The sequence below is a fragment of the Molothrus aeneus genome, chromosome 1, assembly GCF_037042795.1.
Source record: "Molothrus aeneus isolate 106 chromosome 1, BPBGC_Maene_1.0, whole genome shotgun sequence".
NCBI classification, from domain to species: Eukaryota; Metazoa; Chordata; class Aves; order Passeriformes; family Icteridae; genus Molothrus; species Molothrus aeneus.
The window spans coordinates 83,428,948-83,448,744 of NC_089646.1; the positions used below are offsets into that span (position 1 = coordinate 83,428,948).

Genomic DNA, 19,797 nt, shown 5'->3' on the forward strand with positions numbered 1-19,797 from the left:
GCATAGGTTATAAGTGCTCAAGTGCCCATAATTATTCACTGTGTCTCACAGTTTCATTCTTTTTGTGAAAGGAGATTTGAGTCCTCCTCAATTCACTGAACTACTTTGGAGTTAATAATTTACATGAGTGTGTGCACAGGTGCATGAAGACAGCAGTTTCCAGCAGTTTCCCCAAAACATCAGAGTTTTGGGTTGGAGTTGCATGTGCAATGTTTTTTTTCTTAAAACCTGTAGGGAATCTTTAGGTTTTTGGATGGTTTAGAAAAGCGTATCAAAATGCAGAGGAAAAAAATGAGCAAAAATGTGAATGGTCAGCAGCATTCCATGACTAAATTAGCAGTTCAATCTATGTAATGACTACAGGGCAAAAAGTCATACAGTAAGGGGCCCCCTACAACTGTGAAGTGACACAGCATATTGCATGGAGAAAAAGAAACAATTTAAACTTTATTAAGGTATTCAGTATGCTACACATTCGGTAAATCATTGAAAGAAAATGTTACTGATTGAAAAGAAATTATATGAAGCAGCTCTGTATTGCCCCAGTGGCATCAATTTAAGTCAATGACTAGCCTGTATTAGAAACATGGAAATTTTCAAGAACCTGAACCTGTCATTAAAAACAAACAAACAAACAACCAAACAAAACCACAAGGCAATTGTTTTTGTAGATTTCTGTTGGGATCTTAATCAGGCTCTTTGATTTCTTCTGGGAAAAAAAAATGCCCCTCTGAGAGATGCAAACTTACAGCAGTTGTTCAAAAGCACCAAAGTGGTTGCAGTATTTTTGATCAGCCTTGAATATACTTCAGAATATTAGTGACAACCAAGATGTCAGGACCAGCTTTTTTATCCGTGTTCTGCAGGAGTTGAGGAGATGCATGGGTGAATTCATGCAACATGCACTACTGTAATATAAGCTGCAGTATTCATGAGGAGAAAGCAAATCCCTCACCAGGGTGTGGAATTCCTGAAGTGAATGTGCAGCTGGGAATACTTGTGGTGCCTGTCTGAGGGAATGTGATGCTGGGCACCTTTCTGGTCAGGTCTGCTGTCTGGGCTTGAACAGGCAGCATGAAATGGTGCTGTTGCACAGCAGATGATGGGGTCCTGCAGCTGTCTCAGAAATCAGAAGGAGTTAAGGGCAAGAAAGGAAGCAAAGTAAATCTGACTGGAGCAGAAGGAGATAGAAAGACTAGAGGTGAAGACAGAAAGATAAATGGAACGAGAGCTTGGAGATCTTTGCTTACTGTAACTTGATTTTATCAACTTTAAAATTTATTAAAAGGTAAGAAAATTGCTTACAGATTGTACTTGTGTGTACATGGCAGGTGAGGGACTTGGATAGTAAGAAAAGTAGTGTGCTAAGGGTGATGCTGGGGGCTGCAGCACAAAAAGACTTGGCAGTGGGTATGTTTGAGAAAACTTGTTTAGATGTGATGTGCTCATGCCATGATAGCTGGAGGAAGAAAAAGTGCTTTTAAGTTTCATTTATATTGCCTGACCTCTTTTGGAATATTTTTAGTGTTTTGGGCTTGGTTTCCTTAACATGCAGACTTGCACATTTCTGCATGGGAACCTTGTAGGTTCTTTCATTTCCTTACTTTCTTATTTTTCCACTATTGTTTTTATCATTCCCTATTACTCTCTACAGCAGTATGGCCAAGGTGCTCTCTTCTCCTAAGTCTTATGCTTAAATGCCCTGTACAGTCTTCCTACAATCCTTTCACACAGCTCACATATGGAAACTGAACACAGGGCAGGACTGTACCTTAAGGGGGAAAAATAAATGTGGTGAGGGTTGAAGCTTTTCTTGAAATCCTTCTCTAAACACTAAGCAAATGAATAAGAAGCAAAGCCAAAGGTGTTCTGTCTGTGATGGGAGTCAAATGTGGTCAGATATGACCACACAGGCTGGCCCTCTCCTTTAGACATTTTTTCTCACTTTTTAACAGCCTGGAAGTGGAATCTGTCTTTTAACCAGAAACCTGTGTTAGAAATGTTATTTTAAAAGCAATGTCATCTGCAGGAAGAACCCACAACAGATTAGTTATTGGGGAAAAATAATTGACTGAGTGCAGCTTTTAGGAGTTCCACTTTGATCAAAAGTGAAAACTAATGAGGGGAAGTACCAAAAAGCAAAGTTTTTCTTCCTGCCTTCCATTATAGCTGTTATTTTATCCTATTTTAAGAGTTTTCCCCTTTCTGGCTTGTCAGCATCTGTATTCAGTCATTACTTGACAACATGATTATTTTGTTTTTATTATTAAGAATGGATATGCCATAATTAGCTGAAATATCAGTCTCATAGCTACAGGTATAGAAGTGTTTCATTTGATAAGACGACGTGCCCAGAGGATAAAAATTACTTAATGTGCCAAGAAGGCTTAAAATCTGAAATATAAATTTATCAATCCAATTATTTAACCATGATAAGGGTATTTTGACTTAGTTTCAGAATCCTTTTACAGTTCTGGTGTTGGCAGCACTAGCCAAAGATGAAGATGTATTTAACCATGGGTTTTATTGCTGGCATTTTGAAGAGATGTTTGAAGGAGATCTGTTTGTGTGATTCCCTCATGAAATCTCATGTTTGCAACTGTATTATTTTGCCTTGCTGCCAGATGTTTTTACCTGGAGCAGTGTTCCTAATACAGTAGAAATCAGATGGCAATCATGCTTCAGGAAAGAGACTCCTTGATGCATTCTATTCCTTGTTGTAATGTGCCTGGAATTATACATATTCCGTATGAAAGTTCCCATTCCCAAGTGTTTTAGTCTATTTTGGAGCATTTACATGGTCTTATTCACAGTATTGTGGTCAAGATTTCCCTTAAAAACTGTTGCGGAGTTTTGGTTTTTGGTTTGGAGTTTTTTGGTGATTTACCTCCTGTTCTGACCAATTTTCTCTCTTCTCCTGAAAACCCATCCACAGCTTTTGTTCCACAAAGATTCCCTACAGAATTCATTTTTTATGCATGCTAATACATGGATTTCAATTGCACGCGCATAAATTACATATAGACTTGGAATTAAGAATCAGAAAATAAATTACTAATCCAGTAAAGGTTGTAGACTTTACAAGTACATATCGTGCTATTAATGGTTATGGTATCAAGTGCAAAGGGAGTAATTGCAAATTAAACCCTGGAGCAAGACAGGAAGGAGCACTGCCTTGCTAAAGGGAGCAAATTAGAAGATCCGCTGCTTTCTTCCACTTGGGCTGATATCCCCCCTTTGCTAGGACATCAGTTCTTCTGCAGGAAGCATCTCCTTTCCACACCTCTGAATCTCACGTTTTACAGCATTCCCATCTACTCTGTAATTAAGAGCTTTTCATTTTAATTTAGTTTTGTTTTCTAGGGAGGTTCTTGAAAATAATAACTTCTACTCAACACAAACTTCTCAAGTCTTCTTTACACTTATGATGTGTATGCCCTTATGAACTGAGCAGTGATCACTTTATCACCAGAGGGTAGAATATCCCCAAGACAGATTGAGTAGCTATCACTGTAATCATACACCAAGTGTTTAATTGTTGGTTGTAGGACATTCTGGAGTAATAACTTTATTAGAGAAGTAAAATTTTAGGTTTATCACTTTTGTATTATTTTATTGCTCTTTTTCTAGTGCTTTTATCACTTTTGTATTATTTTATTGCTCTTTTTCTAGTGCACTAATCTGAGTTTCAAAAAAATCAGTTCAAAATGTCTTGGGAATCATTTACAGTTTCATAATGCTTTGGTTTTGCCTAGGAAAAAAACAAACATAGCTTTCAGATAAACATAAAAGCACCAGCTGTTTTCCTCCAGAACTTTTATTTCCATAATAATTGTCTTTGGAGGTAATTTTACAAGAAGAAGCATATAATATGTGGAAATATTTATGAATAGGTTTACATAATTCTATTACTGTATATACAAAGACTGGTTTTCATGCCTCAGTAGCTGCTCCAGAGGTCGTACATGTTAGGGAAAAAAAAAGGAAAAGAAAGTTCTAGGAAGCAGCCCAGCTTCCCAGTGCCAACTTGGCCATCTTGGGGGCCGTTTCTGGAATCTAATTTTATTTTTTTCAGAGTTTTCTGGGCTATTAATTTAATGAAAGTCCTGATCGGATTTCTTACTTTTCCCTGAGCATCTTTGCAGGAGCTTGATGGCTACTTCTCTGAACAGTAATAATTGGTAGTGCTTGCCTCCTCTTGGGCTTAGTGCCTTGACTTAGTGGTTGGGCATTTAAATAGTTCAGCCCCTCGCTGGGAATATCTTGTCTCTCCTTAGAGGAGCAGATATCTTTGCAATGTCCATTATATGAATTTTGGCTTCTTAGACTGTGAGTTTGCACTGGCTAAAACCAGAGGGCTGTACATGAGCCCTGGTGTTTTTTGAATGTGTCTTTATCCTGCTGTGTGACTGGGATCAAATGTTGAATCTTCCTAGCCAGAATAGCCCACCCTGTGATGATAGTGTTGGTGGCTGAGCATGCAGACTCAATCCATTGATACCCCTTAAGAAGTCCATGAGAATGTTGAAGGGAACATTGAGCTTATCATCCTCACTCTGTGTTTCTTTCACTGGCCCCTGGCCCAGCTGGCATATGTCCAGGAAGCCAGAGATCTGTCTGCTCCAAGGGAGTTTTGCTCTTTGCTGGGCTCTGCCCAATTTCTCACACCTGTGTAATGGAAAGAAAGAGCCTGCACCAAGAACATCATGGGAGAGGAGCACTGCACTATCAAATGGTGCTCTTGGCTTTGCAGCACGTGGGAAAATAAATGCTGTTTAAGACTAAAAGTGAAGAAGTTGGGTAATGTTATGTGGAAGATTTTTTTTTTTTTTGGGTAGTGTGTGTCCTTTTATGTGTGCCTCTGTGAGTGACAAAATTTCTGTGCTGCTGCACTTCTCTTGAATGAAAGGATTTGTATAACTCACAGAGGCAATTCTTACATTTAACAAAGACGGTTCTCATATCTTTCCTGATTCATGTTTCTCACTTTAAACCATATGTCTTTCCATCTCAGCAAAAAGGTGATTCCTTAAAATAATTTTGCCAGTCACCCTGCCTGCTTTCTTCCTTTTTGCTTCCTGCTTGAAATCACACTGATTTGGTTTCTTCCAACACCAATGGCTTCCTAATCTCTTGCATTTGCAATGAATCACCCTTCCCTCTTCTGATTTCCTGCTCTTCCTAGCCCAAAGCATCCCTGTTAGCTAGTTTTTGATTCATGAGTTGTGTGAGAGTGATGCAAATGGAAGTAAGAGGAAATAAACTTCAGGTAGTGATGGATTTTCATGTTGCAACTTAATATATTTAGATTTTCATAATACCTGGTCATATTTCTTAAAAGCTGGCTTTAGACATAGTCCTAAGTGCAGTGTGTGAATTCTCCTCCGGAATGGTGTCTCAGATTTTCAGCTCTGAGTTGTTGACAGTTTCTGATCAACAAAATAACTAATATTTGATGCACCCCTTCCTATCCTGAGTATTTCTTTCATTCAAATTGTGTTGTTTTAGCATCTCACTCAGTATTCTGTGCAAGACCTTGATGAGGTAAGGGAGTGATCCAAGGAGCCCATGTGAGAAATGGGGCTGAAATGTGAGCAGGATTCCTGTGTGCTGGTGCAGGGCTCGGCCTGCAGCCCAGACCAGTGAGCAGCTGTGGCAGCACCTGTCTGCAGGATGTACAAGGACTTGTCCCCAGAGGTGCCTCTTGCTTTCCCTCTGTATGTGGAGTCCGTGGGTGGCTGGCTTGGACCAGGTCCCTCATTTTTAGGTGGCAAAGCTGGGTGCCTATGCCCAGAACTGTGTCTGGCCAGAAGCAGTGTGCTGGAATAGGGATTGATGCCAAACTTTTCCCAGACTGCATCCTGGCCACCCATGGGAGCAGGGCTGCTCAGGGAACCCTGCCTGGGGTACCAGGGGCAGGAAGAGCCTGCTCTCACAGAGACATTTTTCTGTGATTTTAAATTCAGCTTCCTCCACAAGTACAAAATGCAGTCTTTCCAAAGCAAGCTGTGTCAGGGCTGTGTTTCATAACCACCAGGGGAAAATTGTTAAAGGGGATAAAAAGCTGGAATTATTGATTGAGTAGCATGGAGGGCAAAACATAACCTCTCTTTTGCTCTTTAAAATACTGTGATTTTTCTCAGTTGTGGAGTAACCTAGGTGCATCTTAAAGCTAGCTGATAAGGAATTTTTTCCTTAGGAAAACTTAAAAACTCAGTTTTTTACAGGTGTATTCACACAGTAATAGTATGACATTAAAACAATTATCAATTGCAACTGTATATTTTGTAAATTTTCACACCTATAGAATTAATATGGTAATATTTTGACTAAACAGGTTCTTCATTTTTCTCTTCTGGTTCCCATGAATTACACCTGTTTTTCACAAGGACAGCTTTTTATTTCAGTCAGTGAAGCTAACAATGCACAGCAAAGGACGTTGTTAGAATTCATTGTGTTCTTAAATGATGCATGGCATGCTGACAGTTGTAGTTCATTCTTTGGCACACATCCCTGACATTTCTATTCCTGTAAGAAGGGGTACTATTTTTCTGGTTTTAGGAGGAAGATTATTGGAAACGTTCTAAATGAGAAAGGTAGAAGAGGGAAAGAAGGTGGTCAGTCTTCAGTATATATTGAAGAATATCCTTTGTGGAACTGTTTGATTTTTTTAATGCTTTAAATAACAATTGTGCTGGTCTCGGCTAGGTACTTACCTTTTGTAACTCAAAAGAAATGGATAAAATAAGCACAAAATCACAGATACAATCAAGAAAATGCCATAGGGCCAAAGTCCTCAAGTACAAAGCTGAGCAGTTCAGATGTCACAGACCACTTATTTCTGTTACTGCAGAAACTATAACCTTAACCTCTGTTTCCTATTTCTGCAGCTGTCAGCTGTGCTCACAGCTTGTCTGTATGAGAGGGTTACACAGGTGTCTCAGATCCCAAACTGCAGCTCCTTCAGTGATAACACTTTTTTCTCATTGGTGTGTATTACTTCAGCAGCAGATTACCTAGAGGAAGGCATGTTAGGGACATCTGTGCACATACAACCAGAATAAATCAACTCTAGTGAAGAGTGGCTAGAAATCTGTCTGTGTATGCAAGCCCCTAAGTTCATAACTAAAACAAAAAATAAAAACCTGAAGGATCAGTAATGATGGCACAAAACATGAAATAACAACAAAAAGTCAAACCAAGTCTTTATAAAATACCTAAACTTGCAAGGGGACTGTATAATTGGGAGAATTGTCACTGTTTGCTGTGACGGTCTATCAGGACTTGAATGATAATACATTTAGGATTTTGATATATATCATTGTCAGTGAGAATGATAACCACTGGTTTAACTGTATTCAGTGTGTTTATTCTAAAATGTGGTGAGAAAAATGGCTGATGCTTGACTGATGATGTTTTGTTGGTTCAATTGAATGATTCCTTGTACTAGTAGGTAGCCACTGGTCATCCTCACATATGGTATTCTCAATACCCAGTGATTTATAGTGCCTGACTGGAAAAATACACTGATTTAGATTCTGCTTCATTGCTAAAGCAGAATTATACTGCATTTTGGTACCACTTTTGATTTAGTTGTAAGCTTTAGGGATTTTCTCAAAATAATTCTCTAAATCTTATCCTTCATTAGTATCCTGCATTTAGCCTGTGTTTCAGGACATATAAAATCCTGACTGTGCATTTTGCCTAAATTACTGACCACTTCTCAGGACCTAACTAGTCTAACTGATAGATACTACAGCGCCACAGTGCTGCAGTGTTTTGGCTAATTAAAATGTGTTTTTTGTTACAGTGTTTGCAGCAAATCTCTGAGGCCTGTATCATATGCTTTTGGAAGAGCAGAATCTTTTTAAACTTATAACAGTTTTTAGGACAACCTGTTGAGGATCTTTCAACAAAGGCGTTTCACATGGCTTGCTTAATCTGAAGAGTAAGCTGATGTTTCCCAGCGCAAAGAAGATGTCTTAGTGCTGAGCAGATCTTTCACCAGGCCCTCAGTTATCCTGCCAAGCCCAGCAGGGTCACTGGGATTAATAAACAGCTTAAGAAAGGGAAGGATTAGCCCTGCTAACCTCAACAGAAGGGTTTTTAAATTCCCATGCTACAAGTACTGGGGCAGGCAGGCATTTTACTCCACTGCAGCCCACAGACTGCCCCATCACTGCTGCCAGTCCTTGCAGTGCCTGCAAATGCTTCTGCAGTTTCTGTAACAGAGGGAAAAATTAGCAATGATTCAGTTTGTTTTCTTAGACGTAAGTGCCCTCTCTGGGCTTCAGAAGCAATTTCCAAGTAGCCAGTGCTACTCCCACACACTCCCTGGGCTCCACTCAATTGCCAGCATCTCTGCAGAATGCTGCACCACAGCTCCTGTCCCAGACCAAACCACCCTCCTCTCTTCCAGACTGGCTTTAGCCAGGCTGGCTCACAGGCCAGTGTGGATGGTGCAGGGGGAAGCAGGGAGGGAGCTAAGGGGAGTGCAGGCAGGCAGCTTTCTGCAGCTGTGCCTGGGCCCAGCAGGCAGGGACAATGGTAAGCAGGGATAGGAGTGCCAGCCCCCAAGAGCTCCTGTTTGTCCCACAGCATTCTCCTGGAGAAATGGGCTGCTCATGGCTTGGACTGGTTCACTGTTCACTTGGTAAAAAACCAGCTGGATGAGCAGACCCAGCAAGTGGTGGTGAATGGAACTACATTCAGCTGGCAGCTGGTCACACTGGTGTTCCCAGGGCTCAGCATTGGGGCCACACCTTGAATCCTGTGTCCAGTTCTGGGTCACTCACTACAAGGACATCGATGTGCTGGAGCATCAGAGAGGGGCAGTGGAGCTGATGTAGGGAATACATTTCCCATGAAGATCAGCTGAGGGAGCTGGGTTTGTTTAGCCGGGGGAAAAGGAGGCTCAGGGGAGACCTTATTGCTCTCTAAAACTACCTGGAAGGAGGTTGCAGCCAGGTGCATGTCACGTCTCCCAAGCAGCAAGTGACAGGAAGTGGCCTCAAGTTGTGTCAGGGGAGATTTAGACTGGATATTAAAAAAATTCTTTATAGAATGGGTGGTCAGGCTGCCCAGGAAACAGTGGAGTCACCATGCCTGAAAGCATTGATTAGGCATGTGGATGTGCCACCTGGGGACGTGGTTTAGTGGTAGACCTGGCAGTGCTTGGTTAACATATGGACCAAATGAACTTGGAGATCTTTTCCAACATACATGTTTCTGTGATTCTTTTGTTATCTCAGGTATCTGACATGATTTTTCTCCATACATTCAAGCCTGATGTTTTTAATTTCCTAGTCTTCTGGGTTGTGACAGATCTGCAAGAAAGCTGAGCCTAAAATCGATACACAGCTTGCTGGCTTCTAAGTGTTTATGTAATTTTCTGTGAGATACCCACAATGTTCAGCTCATGTCTAATTGGTGCTGTTCCTGGGTGGAATACAATATCCTTTTACAAGTAATTAAGTCATTTTAAGTAGCCTATTTGAGTCTTTCTGTATTTTCTCTGATAAAAGAAGTTGTTTGATGCAGTATATTTTTATGGCAGTCAAACCTCATGTTTAATTTGGCCCTTTTATGCTTCAACACTTCCTATTTGTCTCATGTGGTATTGGATTGTGTGGTGTTCGATGTTCCTTTGCTTCTTTGTATTCAGTACACAAAAAACTGAAATGCTGCTCACTGGATACACCTGAAAATCTAAGGTGACAGCAGCAGTGGCAGGTTGCAGACGGTTCCCTTCCTGCAAGCCATTTCTATCTGTGCAAAACTGTGCAGCCCTTTTTGGTAGTGGTACTACTGGCATTGTCAGTGATTTTGGTAGTATTTTGCATTGTCATTCCAGGGATGTTAATATGACCAACAAGTTCAAGGTGATGGAGAAACAGAGCTGGGAAGAAGCAGTGGTCAAAAGGATCAAGTCCAGTGGCTGTGGTGTTTCATGTTCTGTGGGTCTTTTTGGACACTACTGCAATTTCTAGAACTGGAGCCAGAATAAAATGTTCATCAATGGTGCTGTCACATGTGATAAATGAAAAAGAAAAACAATGGGAACGTGGTCATAAACAGGGCTTGGAAGTCTCATCAGCAGAACATTAAAACCCAATTCTTAAGTAGATTACAGCTGGTTTATCTTCTGGATTAAAGCCCATACACCCACACAAGGCTACAGCAAGTGCCAGAGCTTTGGTAGCCACTTTGTCACAGCAGTGCCACTGATGGCATGGTCACCCTGTTTAGTTACAGAAGAGCTTCCTTGGGCTCTCTTCTATCTGTCCAGTCACAGCAGACACTTCTATACACATCCTTCTAAATTAGTTGGCAAAATGTTATTTTAAATTCTTTCTTCCAATCTGTCATTTCACTAAGCATCTAAAAAAATACGGCCCTAAGAGAAGGAAGGATTTTATTATTGTTAAAATCACCAAAGTTCTGTCTAGCATGAAAAAAAATATCCTTTCATGGAGGGTTGAATATTGCACCTACTGCTTTTTTTGTTACTTCCCATAGCAGGTAGGAAATATCACAAAATGGATATACTTTTATTCTGCTTTTCCTTGTCATACATAAATATATACAGACATTTACAGGAAGTATGTTAGGATATCTGCCATGGTTCTCTGACTGCCAGTATCTTAAAGCATTGATAAACTATGGAAATAGTACATGGTTTTTCAGGGTCTTAAATTGCTTTTAAAATTGGGTTTACCTGAATCCTTCTTCTGTTGAAAACTCTCTTTTGGGGTTGGTTCAGTTGTGTCCAGAGATACTGAGGCAAGTATCACAAAAAGATTTCGATGGACTGGGAGAAGTCAGAACCATGACAGTAGCAGGGGTGATGAACTTATTTTTGTGAGAGAATGAGAGTCTGCTGTAATCCTGGTCACAGACTCCTTTTGTCAGCTGCTGTTTGTGCTTTATCTTCTGAGCTGACATTTCACAGGAGACAGATGTATTATATATACACACACACATCCACGTGAGAGGGAAACAAAATCAAGTCAGGGAGATACAAACCCCTTAGAAGAGATTAGAAATTGGAAGGACACAAAGCAGGTACTGATACCATCTCTGGGGAAAGTGATTAGGTTTGAGAGGGATGAGGGAAAGAGTGCCCGTGTCTCAGAGATCTTTCTGTGGCACAGCAGCCTTATTTTAATGTCTCACCATGCCACATTAGCACGTTTCAAAACCCATCTCAAACAGCTAAGCAGGTGAGAAGGGACTTTGTGTTCCTGTGCACTGGGAGGCAGGCATAGCCAGCATATGCCTGTGGTTTGGTCCTCAGTTGTCCTAGCTCCTCAGTGTAACTTCCAAAACATCCTTGGCTTTGTATTGTGGCATCACAGGTCATCTGCAGCAGTAGACAGCTTGAAATGCGGGCAGGTGGTTGTCTACATTTTCCAGCTCAGTGTTTCATTAGTCTCCTTGGTATCTGCAATGGAGAAAGTCTCAAAACGTCAGAAAGATCTGAGAGATGGGAGGGAGGCTTTGCTTTCTCCAGCATGTTCCTGAAACTACTAAGCAACAAAAACACTTCTGCTGTACATGGTAGACTGTCAAGTTGCATTTCTGGACAGCCAAACTTTAATATAACACAGGCAGCAGAAGGTTTTACTTGAGTGCAATGACAGTTGCAGAAGCTTGTTTCTGTAAGATTTCTATCTGATGTAAAATTCATAACTTTAATGAAAATGTCAGCTCAACTTTTTCGTCAGTGGTCACAACAGGAAGGCAAATGTCAGGAAATGGGAGGAAAATAGGAAACAAAACAGGGACTATCACTGTGCTACTGTACGGATCCATGGTGTTTGTACAATTTGTGTATGGTACACAGGTCTGATCCTCACAGCCCCAAAAAGGGGTAGCAGAACTGGGGGAGGTCTGGGGAGGTCAGCAGGGACAGTGATGGTGCAGAGCTGGCCTCTTCAACCCTTAGGTGAGGTAATGGGATAGAAGGGAATCATGATATAGGTCATGACAGCATGACAGAAGTGGAGATGATTGTTACCACCTCTTCCACTATGAGGATTTTGAAATATCAAGTTGAGGTAGTGGGTGGACAACAAAAGAAAATGGTTCTACCCTGTGCACAATAGCTGTGGACCTCCTTGCAACCAAATTCTGTTTATCAGAATTTAGTTTGGCAGGATGTTGGAGAGGTTAATCATAAAGTAACCTTTTAACTCCATCCATTAACTCCACTAACTCAGCAAGGAGGAGCCATTGACCAAATATCCAATGAAGGCAGTGCAGGAAGCTGGACATGTGCTTGTTCCGTTCTTGTATGCTTCCCCATGCATCTCCTTCTGCCTCCTGCTCGTGCACGTGGACCTCTGATCTCACCCAGCACTGCTCATTCTTGTATACTGTCATGGTTCCCAACACTTCCAGGGCAAAGTGTAGGACCTCTCTTTCCACATTGTAACCATTGGAACTGTCTCTGTGAAAAATGAAAAAAGGAGTAAATAAAACCAAGGGGGTAGGCTAAATACTGAAGTTATGTAATTTACAAAGTGCTCTAATACCACATGAATAATGCCAGAATGAATGATGCCAGTGATGAATGTCAGAGAACTGTCAGGGTAGATGGGACTGCTGTCAGGTGCCTTGGAAGTGGCCTGTTTGCTGCAAGGAGCTATTAGAGAGGCAGCTGTGAGGAAGTTTAATACAAACCAGAGCCCAAAGCAGTCTTACATCCAAGTGTTGTATTACAGAGAGGTTGTCACTGTAGTTTTAATTGGTAGAAATCTGCTGTTACTTATTCTCCAGGCAAGCACATTAACTTGCAGTTGAACAGATTTCTTTGTCCATGATTGGGTTTAACACGTGATGAAAACAGTTGATTAAATAGTGATTTACCAAATTGCTGTATCCCATATTTTGTAACTGATTGGAACATGTGCCCATACAACAGCAAGGACAGGAGGAAGAGGAAACAGGAACAGCTCTGTGACATACAGCTGTGGTTTTGTGGAAGGAGGGGAGGAGTAGTTTCAGAGAGGCACTTCTGAGGTTGCCAAGGTTACAGGTGCTTCTATAGGTGAGTGGCTTGGGCATTCTCTGCTGAGAACTGGCATCAGCTGTTTCTGTCTGAGATAAAAAAAAATACATTTTAATTAGATTGTTGCCTTTGCCAACACTGAAGCATAGCATATAAGCAGTTGGAAACTTTCCACAGGACCAGTGAAATTATTAAAAAAAAATTACAACAGCAGCATTTACCCCAATAATATTTTGAAACTTTATTAGTTTTTAAATGTTTCCAAGATGAGGATCTCTTTATAATCACTCAATGAATTAACCACCCAGATCTGGCTTCTTAGCTCTTAAGATCCCAGTAAAAATGTTGCTTTTGGAAGGTAGGATTCACTGTTTCAGATGCAAGGAAGCCAAGAGCTGCGTGCCAGTCTGCTGCTCAGTGTGAGAACTGAGGATTTGCACTGAACTTGCTGCTTTGAGACGTGGCTGCAATGGCAGCAACTGTGCCTTAGCCCTGGGAAAGAAATCTGTGCTGATACCAGCATGGCATGGCTCGAGAGGAGTCTGACAGCACCCCTTGTACACTTTAGGAAAACAAAGAGTGTCGTGGTAGATTTCAAGCTGCGCTCAGAATTGATACAATATGTCATAATGAATTTTCTGCCAGATTTAAGAGTGATACAGCAAGATCTTCTTCTGCTGTGAAGAAGTGCAGCACCACTAGACTGCCCTAGTGCTATGTAAGTGTACACAGCTGGGGATGGGGCCAGGGGGTTTATAATGCAGAGCAAACAAGCCAGCACTGCACTGAGCAAGTACCAGGTGCTGAAGTTGGGCGGAGTAGTGGTGTAGCCAAAAAGGAGCTCAGAAAGCAGGCAAGCGTCTTTGTAAACCAAGGAGAACAAATTCACTGCTCCTGGAGCAGCAGAATTTAGTGAGAAGGCCCACCACTGCTGTGGGGTTGGAGCAGCCCCAATTTACTTGGAAATGCTTTTTGTAAGCTAAGTCATGTAATTTTGCAAACTTAAAAACTCAAAAATTAAAAAAAAAGAACCAACTTTTGAAAACCTTGCTCAATCAATGTAAACTGCCCAGTTTTAAGTAAAGCAGTACTTTCAGCGAGTGCCTTGCCATTGGGACAGCTCGTCCTCCCTGAATGTGGAGGACCTCGCTCTTCAAAGGGACACTGAGGAAAAGGTACTCTTACACTTTTAAAACCAACTTTTGTGTGCCTGCTGTGCCTCCAGGCCTTCCCACTGTCTGTTCAAAATCTTCAATTCCTCAGTTTCCCTACTGCCCTTGTAGACAGGCAGAGAATCTTTAGTGGCTTCATCATCATTGTCCCTTTAACTGGACTTGATGATCCTTGTGGGTCTCTTCCAACTTAAAATATTCTGTGATTGTGTGACAGGCAGGGGCAGGGAAGGGCTTCTGGAGGCACAGGAGTACCAGAGCAGCCCTTCACCAAGGGTCCACCAGTGCTGTCCCATGTACACCCCATCACTGCAGGCTGGTCTCATCAGTCCAGCCGTGTAAGTCTGTGTTCTGTGTCTGCTCCTTGGAGGAAGAGGAAAGGGAGGAGCATTCCCTGCCTGGTGGGAAAGGAGTCTCAGGACACCAAGAGCCAGGACAAGCTCATACAGCTTCAAAATTGAATGAGGGTAGGGGTGAAGCTCAGAGTTATTTTCCCTAGAAGTCTGAGACTTTGGAGAAATGATAAGAGTTGTGGAAATAATTTCCCTTGTTTGGACACTGTATTGCACTGACATTTATGTGGATGATGTTGCAGTAATCCAGTCAGTTCAGCCTGTTCATTCATGACCTTTTCTGTAACATTACCCACAATGTGATATTGCAGAGAAAAAGGTGAGGTCAAGGATGCCAGCTGACTGTTGTCAGCTTAAGTACGATATAAGATTTGCACTTACAGTAATGAGTGGGGGCAAATGCAGAGCCAGAAAATGGGCAGTTTTCTAAGGAAAATTTCCATGGTACTAAAACAATATTTGTTGCTGCCATTTATTTTTTTCAGGTCCCTTTTTCAGGTCAATGATTACTGTTCTTCTGTAGATTTACCAAAGCAATGACTTACCCCCATATAAAATAGTTTAACAGTTGAGATCTAACTTGTTGAATCTTTACATTAAATAACTTTCTGGTGTAAAAAGGACTCATCATACATGACATTAAAGTGTTGCTAATTGTGACTGGAGGCATTTATATTCTGAATCCAAGTGAATTATATTAGGTGTGTTGCACCATTTTTACTTCATTCCCCAGTTGGTTTTATAACCAAGTATAACCTATAACATTTGCTTTTCCAGAATAAAATAAATCTTGTACAGGGGATTGACATCACTGTTTTTCCTATGGTGCCTTTTAAGTAGTGTTTAAATTTCAAGTGGTCATGTAGCTTTCATACAAATTCTTCCTGGAAAGTAGATTCTGTTTTTAATATTTTAACTCTTTATATCATATAGCTTTGTAAATCATGGGACTGTTACAGTCCAGCATGAAAAACATTTAAGTATTTTTACGTAATGTGCAGGTGAACTCATTTTGGGATGAAACTTTATTAATTGCAAGAAGAATACTGTATTTTAGAGAAACGGAATTGTACAGATCAGCATTCAAATATGTTCCACCAAGGACATCACAGTTTACTCTGCTTTACCTTGGTTGAAACCCAGGGCATCTCCCAGTGTGCAGTAGGGACCCAGGAGCATTGCTTCCACCCAAAAAGTCCTCCTTCCAGTGTTTCCAGCTCAGTAATACTTTGCATGTACAGATGAAGGGACTGAAAATGCAGAAGTATCACAGTAAGATTAAGATAGTAAAGCAGCTGATTTTAAATGAGATATGCTGTACTTTGCTGCATTTTCTGCATCCAGATGGGCAGGAAGTCACCCAAAATTGTGGAAGAAGCCACATGTTGGAGATAATTGTCAACAGTCAGTTCCAAAACTAGGATAGGCTGCCCAGGGAAGTGGTGGAATCACTATCCATGGAAGTGTTCAAAAGGTATGTGGATGTGGCACCTGGGGATGTGGTTTAGTGTGGAACACAGTGGTGCTGGGTTAACAGCTGGACTCAGTTACCTTAGAGGTCTTTTCCAGCCTTAATGATTCTACAGTCTGTGATTCTATGAAAACAAAGTATGGGCTTAAATATTAAGAGCATTAAGAAGGAGTACAACTTGGGGAAGCAAATTTCTGCAGGTCTTGCAGGTCTCTTCTACAGGTAACTCTTATGTGAGGAGAGGCTTTCTTTATGGCCAATTTAGCATCTAGTTTTCAGGCTGTTGTGTGCACACAAAGACATAGCCTGTTTCAATGAGGTAACTGTTAAAACTGATTTGTGCACTATTTGGTTTTTGCTTTAAAATGCACAGCCCAGGAGGTGGGCTACATTTCTGTAGAAGAAGAAGAAGCTATGCTCTTTGGTGTAGGTCTTGGAGTAAACACTCAGCAATGGAAGACTGAGCCCATGTGGGATATATTTATTTGTATGAGAAACAGGCTGGCAGTCAACTTTGACTGTGTTTTGTGCATCCATAGCCTTTAAGAATTTCAGCAGTATCAGATCAGTGTATCCTGGCCCCTCTGACGAATCCTGCCCTGATGACAGTGGTGCCAAAGTGCTGTGAAGTGGCCAGGCTGTGCCTGAGCTGCTGCTGCGTGTGCTCATTAAATGGAAAGGCCGGGTTCCACTGGGGGCATGACAGTGGATAGATGCATGGTTGGAGGGTTTAATGCTGCTCTGCAAGTGCATGTGGATTTTCAAGGCAGAAATAGACTTTCTTTTTTGACAGAAGTGTAGATAATCCAGCTCTCACAGCCTTCTCCTTTTTGAAAGAACTAGATTGGTCTTCTGAATGTTGTGCTGGTGGGTTTTTCTCCTGCCTCATCCTTGGAAATGAAGTTATTTCACTGTACTATGCAAAGAGGTGTTTGGAGACTTACTGACTTACATAAAATGGAATATTTCATTTTGTACATGAAAAGTATCCTCATTCAGAAGAGGCTGAAGCTATTACACTCTGCTGGAAATAAACTATTTTCTCATGAAAGGGAAGATAAAATAATGTGATAGTATGATTACTACAGAAAGTAAAATGCTTGCTTCCAGTGGGAAAAAAGTAATAAAATGTATAAACAGCTCTCTAGTAGCTTACAGTAGCACTGTTGAATTATCAACAGCTGACATTTCCTCTAGCTTCAGTCTGTGTTCATCTGCACCATCAGGGTGTGCCCAGGTCTCTGTCACAGCTGCATGTTGCACAGAAAGGTTTTATTGCACCTTCCTGCACAGGGAGCAGGGACAGTGCATACCAGAAACATCCAGCCACTTGGGCAGGCAGCTCCTTGTTTTCTTTGCTGCTCTTGTGCCCTGTGCACGATGCCCATGTTTGTGTAATGTGCCCAGCATTACTCACTTTGCTGTAGGCTTTCCGTGCCCAGGACCAGGACTGTGCTAGGCTGGATTGCAGTATGTGTTGGTGTCACATAATGAACTCTCTCCTTCTTTCAGGCCCGAACTGCTTTGCAGAAACCCTGGTGATTCCAGCAGGCCGGGAGGTGAAAACTGATGAGTGCACTATATGTCACTGTACTTACGAAGAAGGCACGTGGAGGATTGAACGGCAAGCCATGTGCACTAGACACGAATGCAAGCAAATATAGGGAATCTACAAATCTACAAACTTTTCGTGGTTTTTATAAAATATCCCACAGCAGTGAGCACCTGAGATGACCCAGGGAAATCCGAATGAGAAGATTCTGGCGAGGAGCAAGGAATAAAATACTGATATTTTGTTTTTCAAAGTAACATAATACTGCAAGGCAAAGAAATGCATATATTTAAAACATTTGGACATAAGAATACCTGTCTTAAATGTGTTATTTTCACAGTGAGTACACTTAAATACACTATAAAATATTCTATGTATTTCTATAATACCATTATAGAGCTTAAAAATAAATGTTTTATATAGACAATACAGATTGAAGTACTGTAGCATTGCCTCTTCTCTTGTATACCTGCGCCGTGGCTAAAACTATACAGTTCTGTTCCAGTTTCGCTATATGAAGATTTTCTTGTGTGTTTTTTGGTTTTGTTTTGGGTTTGGGATTTTTTTGCTGTTGCTTATTTTGAGTTTATTGGGGCAGGCAAGAGATAGCACATGAGAAAACTTTGACATTCTCCATTTTGGAAAAAGAGGAGAAGAATAGGCTTTCAGAGAATATGTGTTCATTTATGAACATAAATGGGCTGTAATGTAGAGGTGAGTCAGCTCCAAATCTTACTTTTACTTGTGCTCCTGTCTTCTGATCCACTGCCAAGATGACTTGGAGCAGTGGGTAATGTGAAATTGGTCTCTCATAGCTGCTGCTAAAAATTTATTCAGATGAATTCAGTTCTTAATATTCATTTCAGACATAAAATTTATCAGCAGGACAGATATGGCTGTGACAGAATATGGCATCACCAAGCTGGTGGAAGTGATGGTAAGTAATCACAGAGCATCTTGATGTGATGCATAATGGGTATGGAGAAGTGCAGCTTGGGAGGGCTACAGCAGCCACATAAGCCTTCACTGATGTGGCTCCACATTGCTGAGTTTGGGCAGGAGAGCTGGTTAGTAGCTGCACCATTCCCTAGCCCTGCTCTTGTCACCTTGTTGGAACCTGGTTCAATATTCTGTTTGGCAGAATAATAACAATAATCTGTACACCCTCTGTATTGAAGCGAAAGGTTTAGAACTCTGTCTTTGAACACATCAGAGGATTTCTAGCACATAATCTGACCCTGACTGCAAGGGAGGTGAATTACATCTCCCTGCTTCAGCCACCAACAGCCTTTGCTTAAATTCATTTCAGTTTTAGTTTAGTTTGTCACCAAATCCAACAATATGTCTGTTTTGGATACCTGTTTAGGCAGTGACTCAAGAAATATGGATTTACTTTTAAGTTTTTGCAGGAGGGAAGATTTGATGAATAAATGTCTTAAACCAGAAGATTATTGCTTAAATTCCCACTTACTCTTTGCTAATTTCTCCTATGGTGTAACCTGGTTGCACCTTTGCATCCATACAAATTATGACTTTCTGCTGCTTCTGAACACTGAGGAACTTTTGCCAGTGACTTCAGTGGATCCCAGTTACCACCTCATGTCCTTATTTTGAGCATATTTCTATCACTGTGAGTGAGTTATTTGGGAGTGAAGGATGTATGTTTTGTCTAAAACTTGTGATAAAGTATACCAAGCAATTCATTTCAAAGGAGTCAGTAGTCATATGACAGAGAGCTAGCTCCTAAGCCAGTCAGACCCATGCCTCATGGCTATTGGGCTTCTGCTTACTGAAATCAAGTGTCAGCACAGCTCTGAGAGACTGCCATGAGTGCCAGTGGTCTTCCATGAATGACTTCCCAAGACAAGTGGAAGTACCCATGTAGGAAGCAGCCATAAACTTGAGCAGGGAAGGTGAACTTACAACTCAGTGTGGGATTGCCTTTCCAAGTGGGCTGCTTGGTGACTCTAAGAGACATATGTGTTTTCAGTGAACTGTGAGAAACTCACAATTTGTGTCTTTCAATGTATGGCCAAAATGAGTAAGTTTTTGGAATTCTCACCTCAGACTAGTAAAGCTTTGCTTCTTTACTGAAGGTTCTTGTGAAGCCTTAGACCATTTCTGAGGGGAATTTCTGTTCTTTTAGGCAGTTCTCTTTGTTGAAGCAGTGAGTACAAAGTTAAAGGGTTAGTTTCTAGCTTTTATAAATATTTTCTATTGCACATTCTTTGAAAAAT

General features: G+C 41.1%; 1 protein-coding gene across 1 annotated transcript in view; it reads left to right on the plus strand.

The window, feature by feature from the left end:
- The window catches only part of VWC2 (von Willebrand factor C domain containing 2), a 54,518-nt gene extending 36,520 nt beyond the window's left edge, over positions 1-17,998 (plus strand). The window contains exon 4 of the mRNA XM_066545846.1: positions 17,521-17,998. Coding sequence (XP_066401943.1) covers positions 17,521-17,672 — 152 coding nt within the window. The 3' untranslated portion in view covers positions 17,673-17,998. The remainder of the gene's footprint in view (positions 1-17,520) is intronic.
- The last annotated feature ends 1,799 nt before the right edge of the window (positions 17,999-19,797 follow it).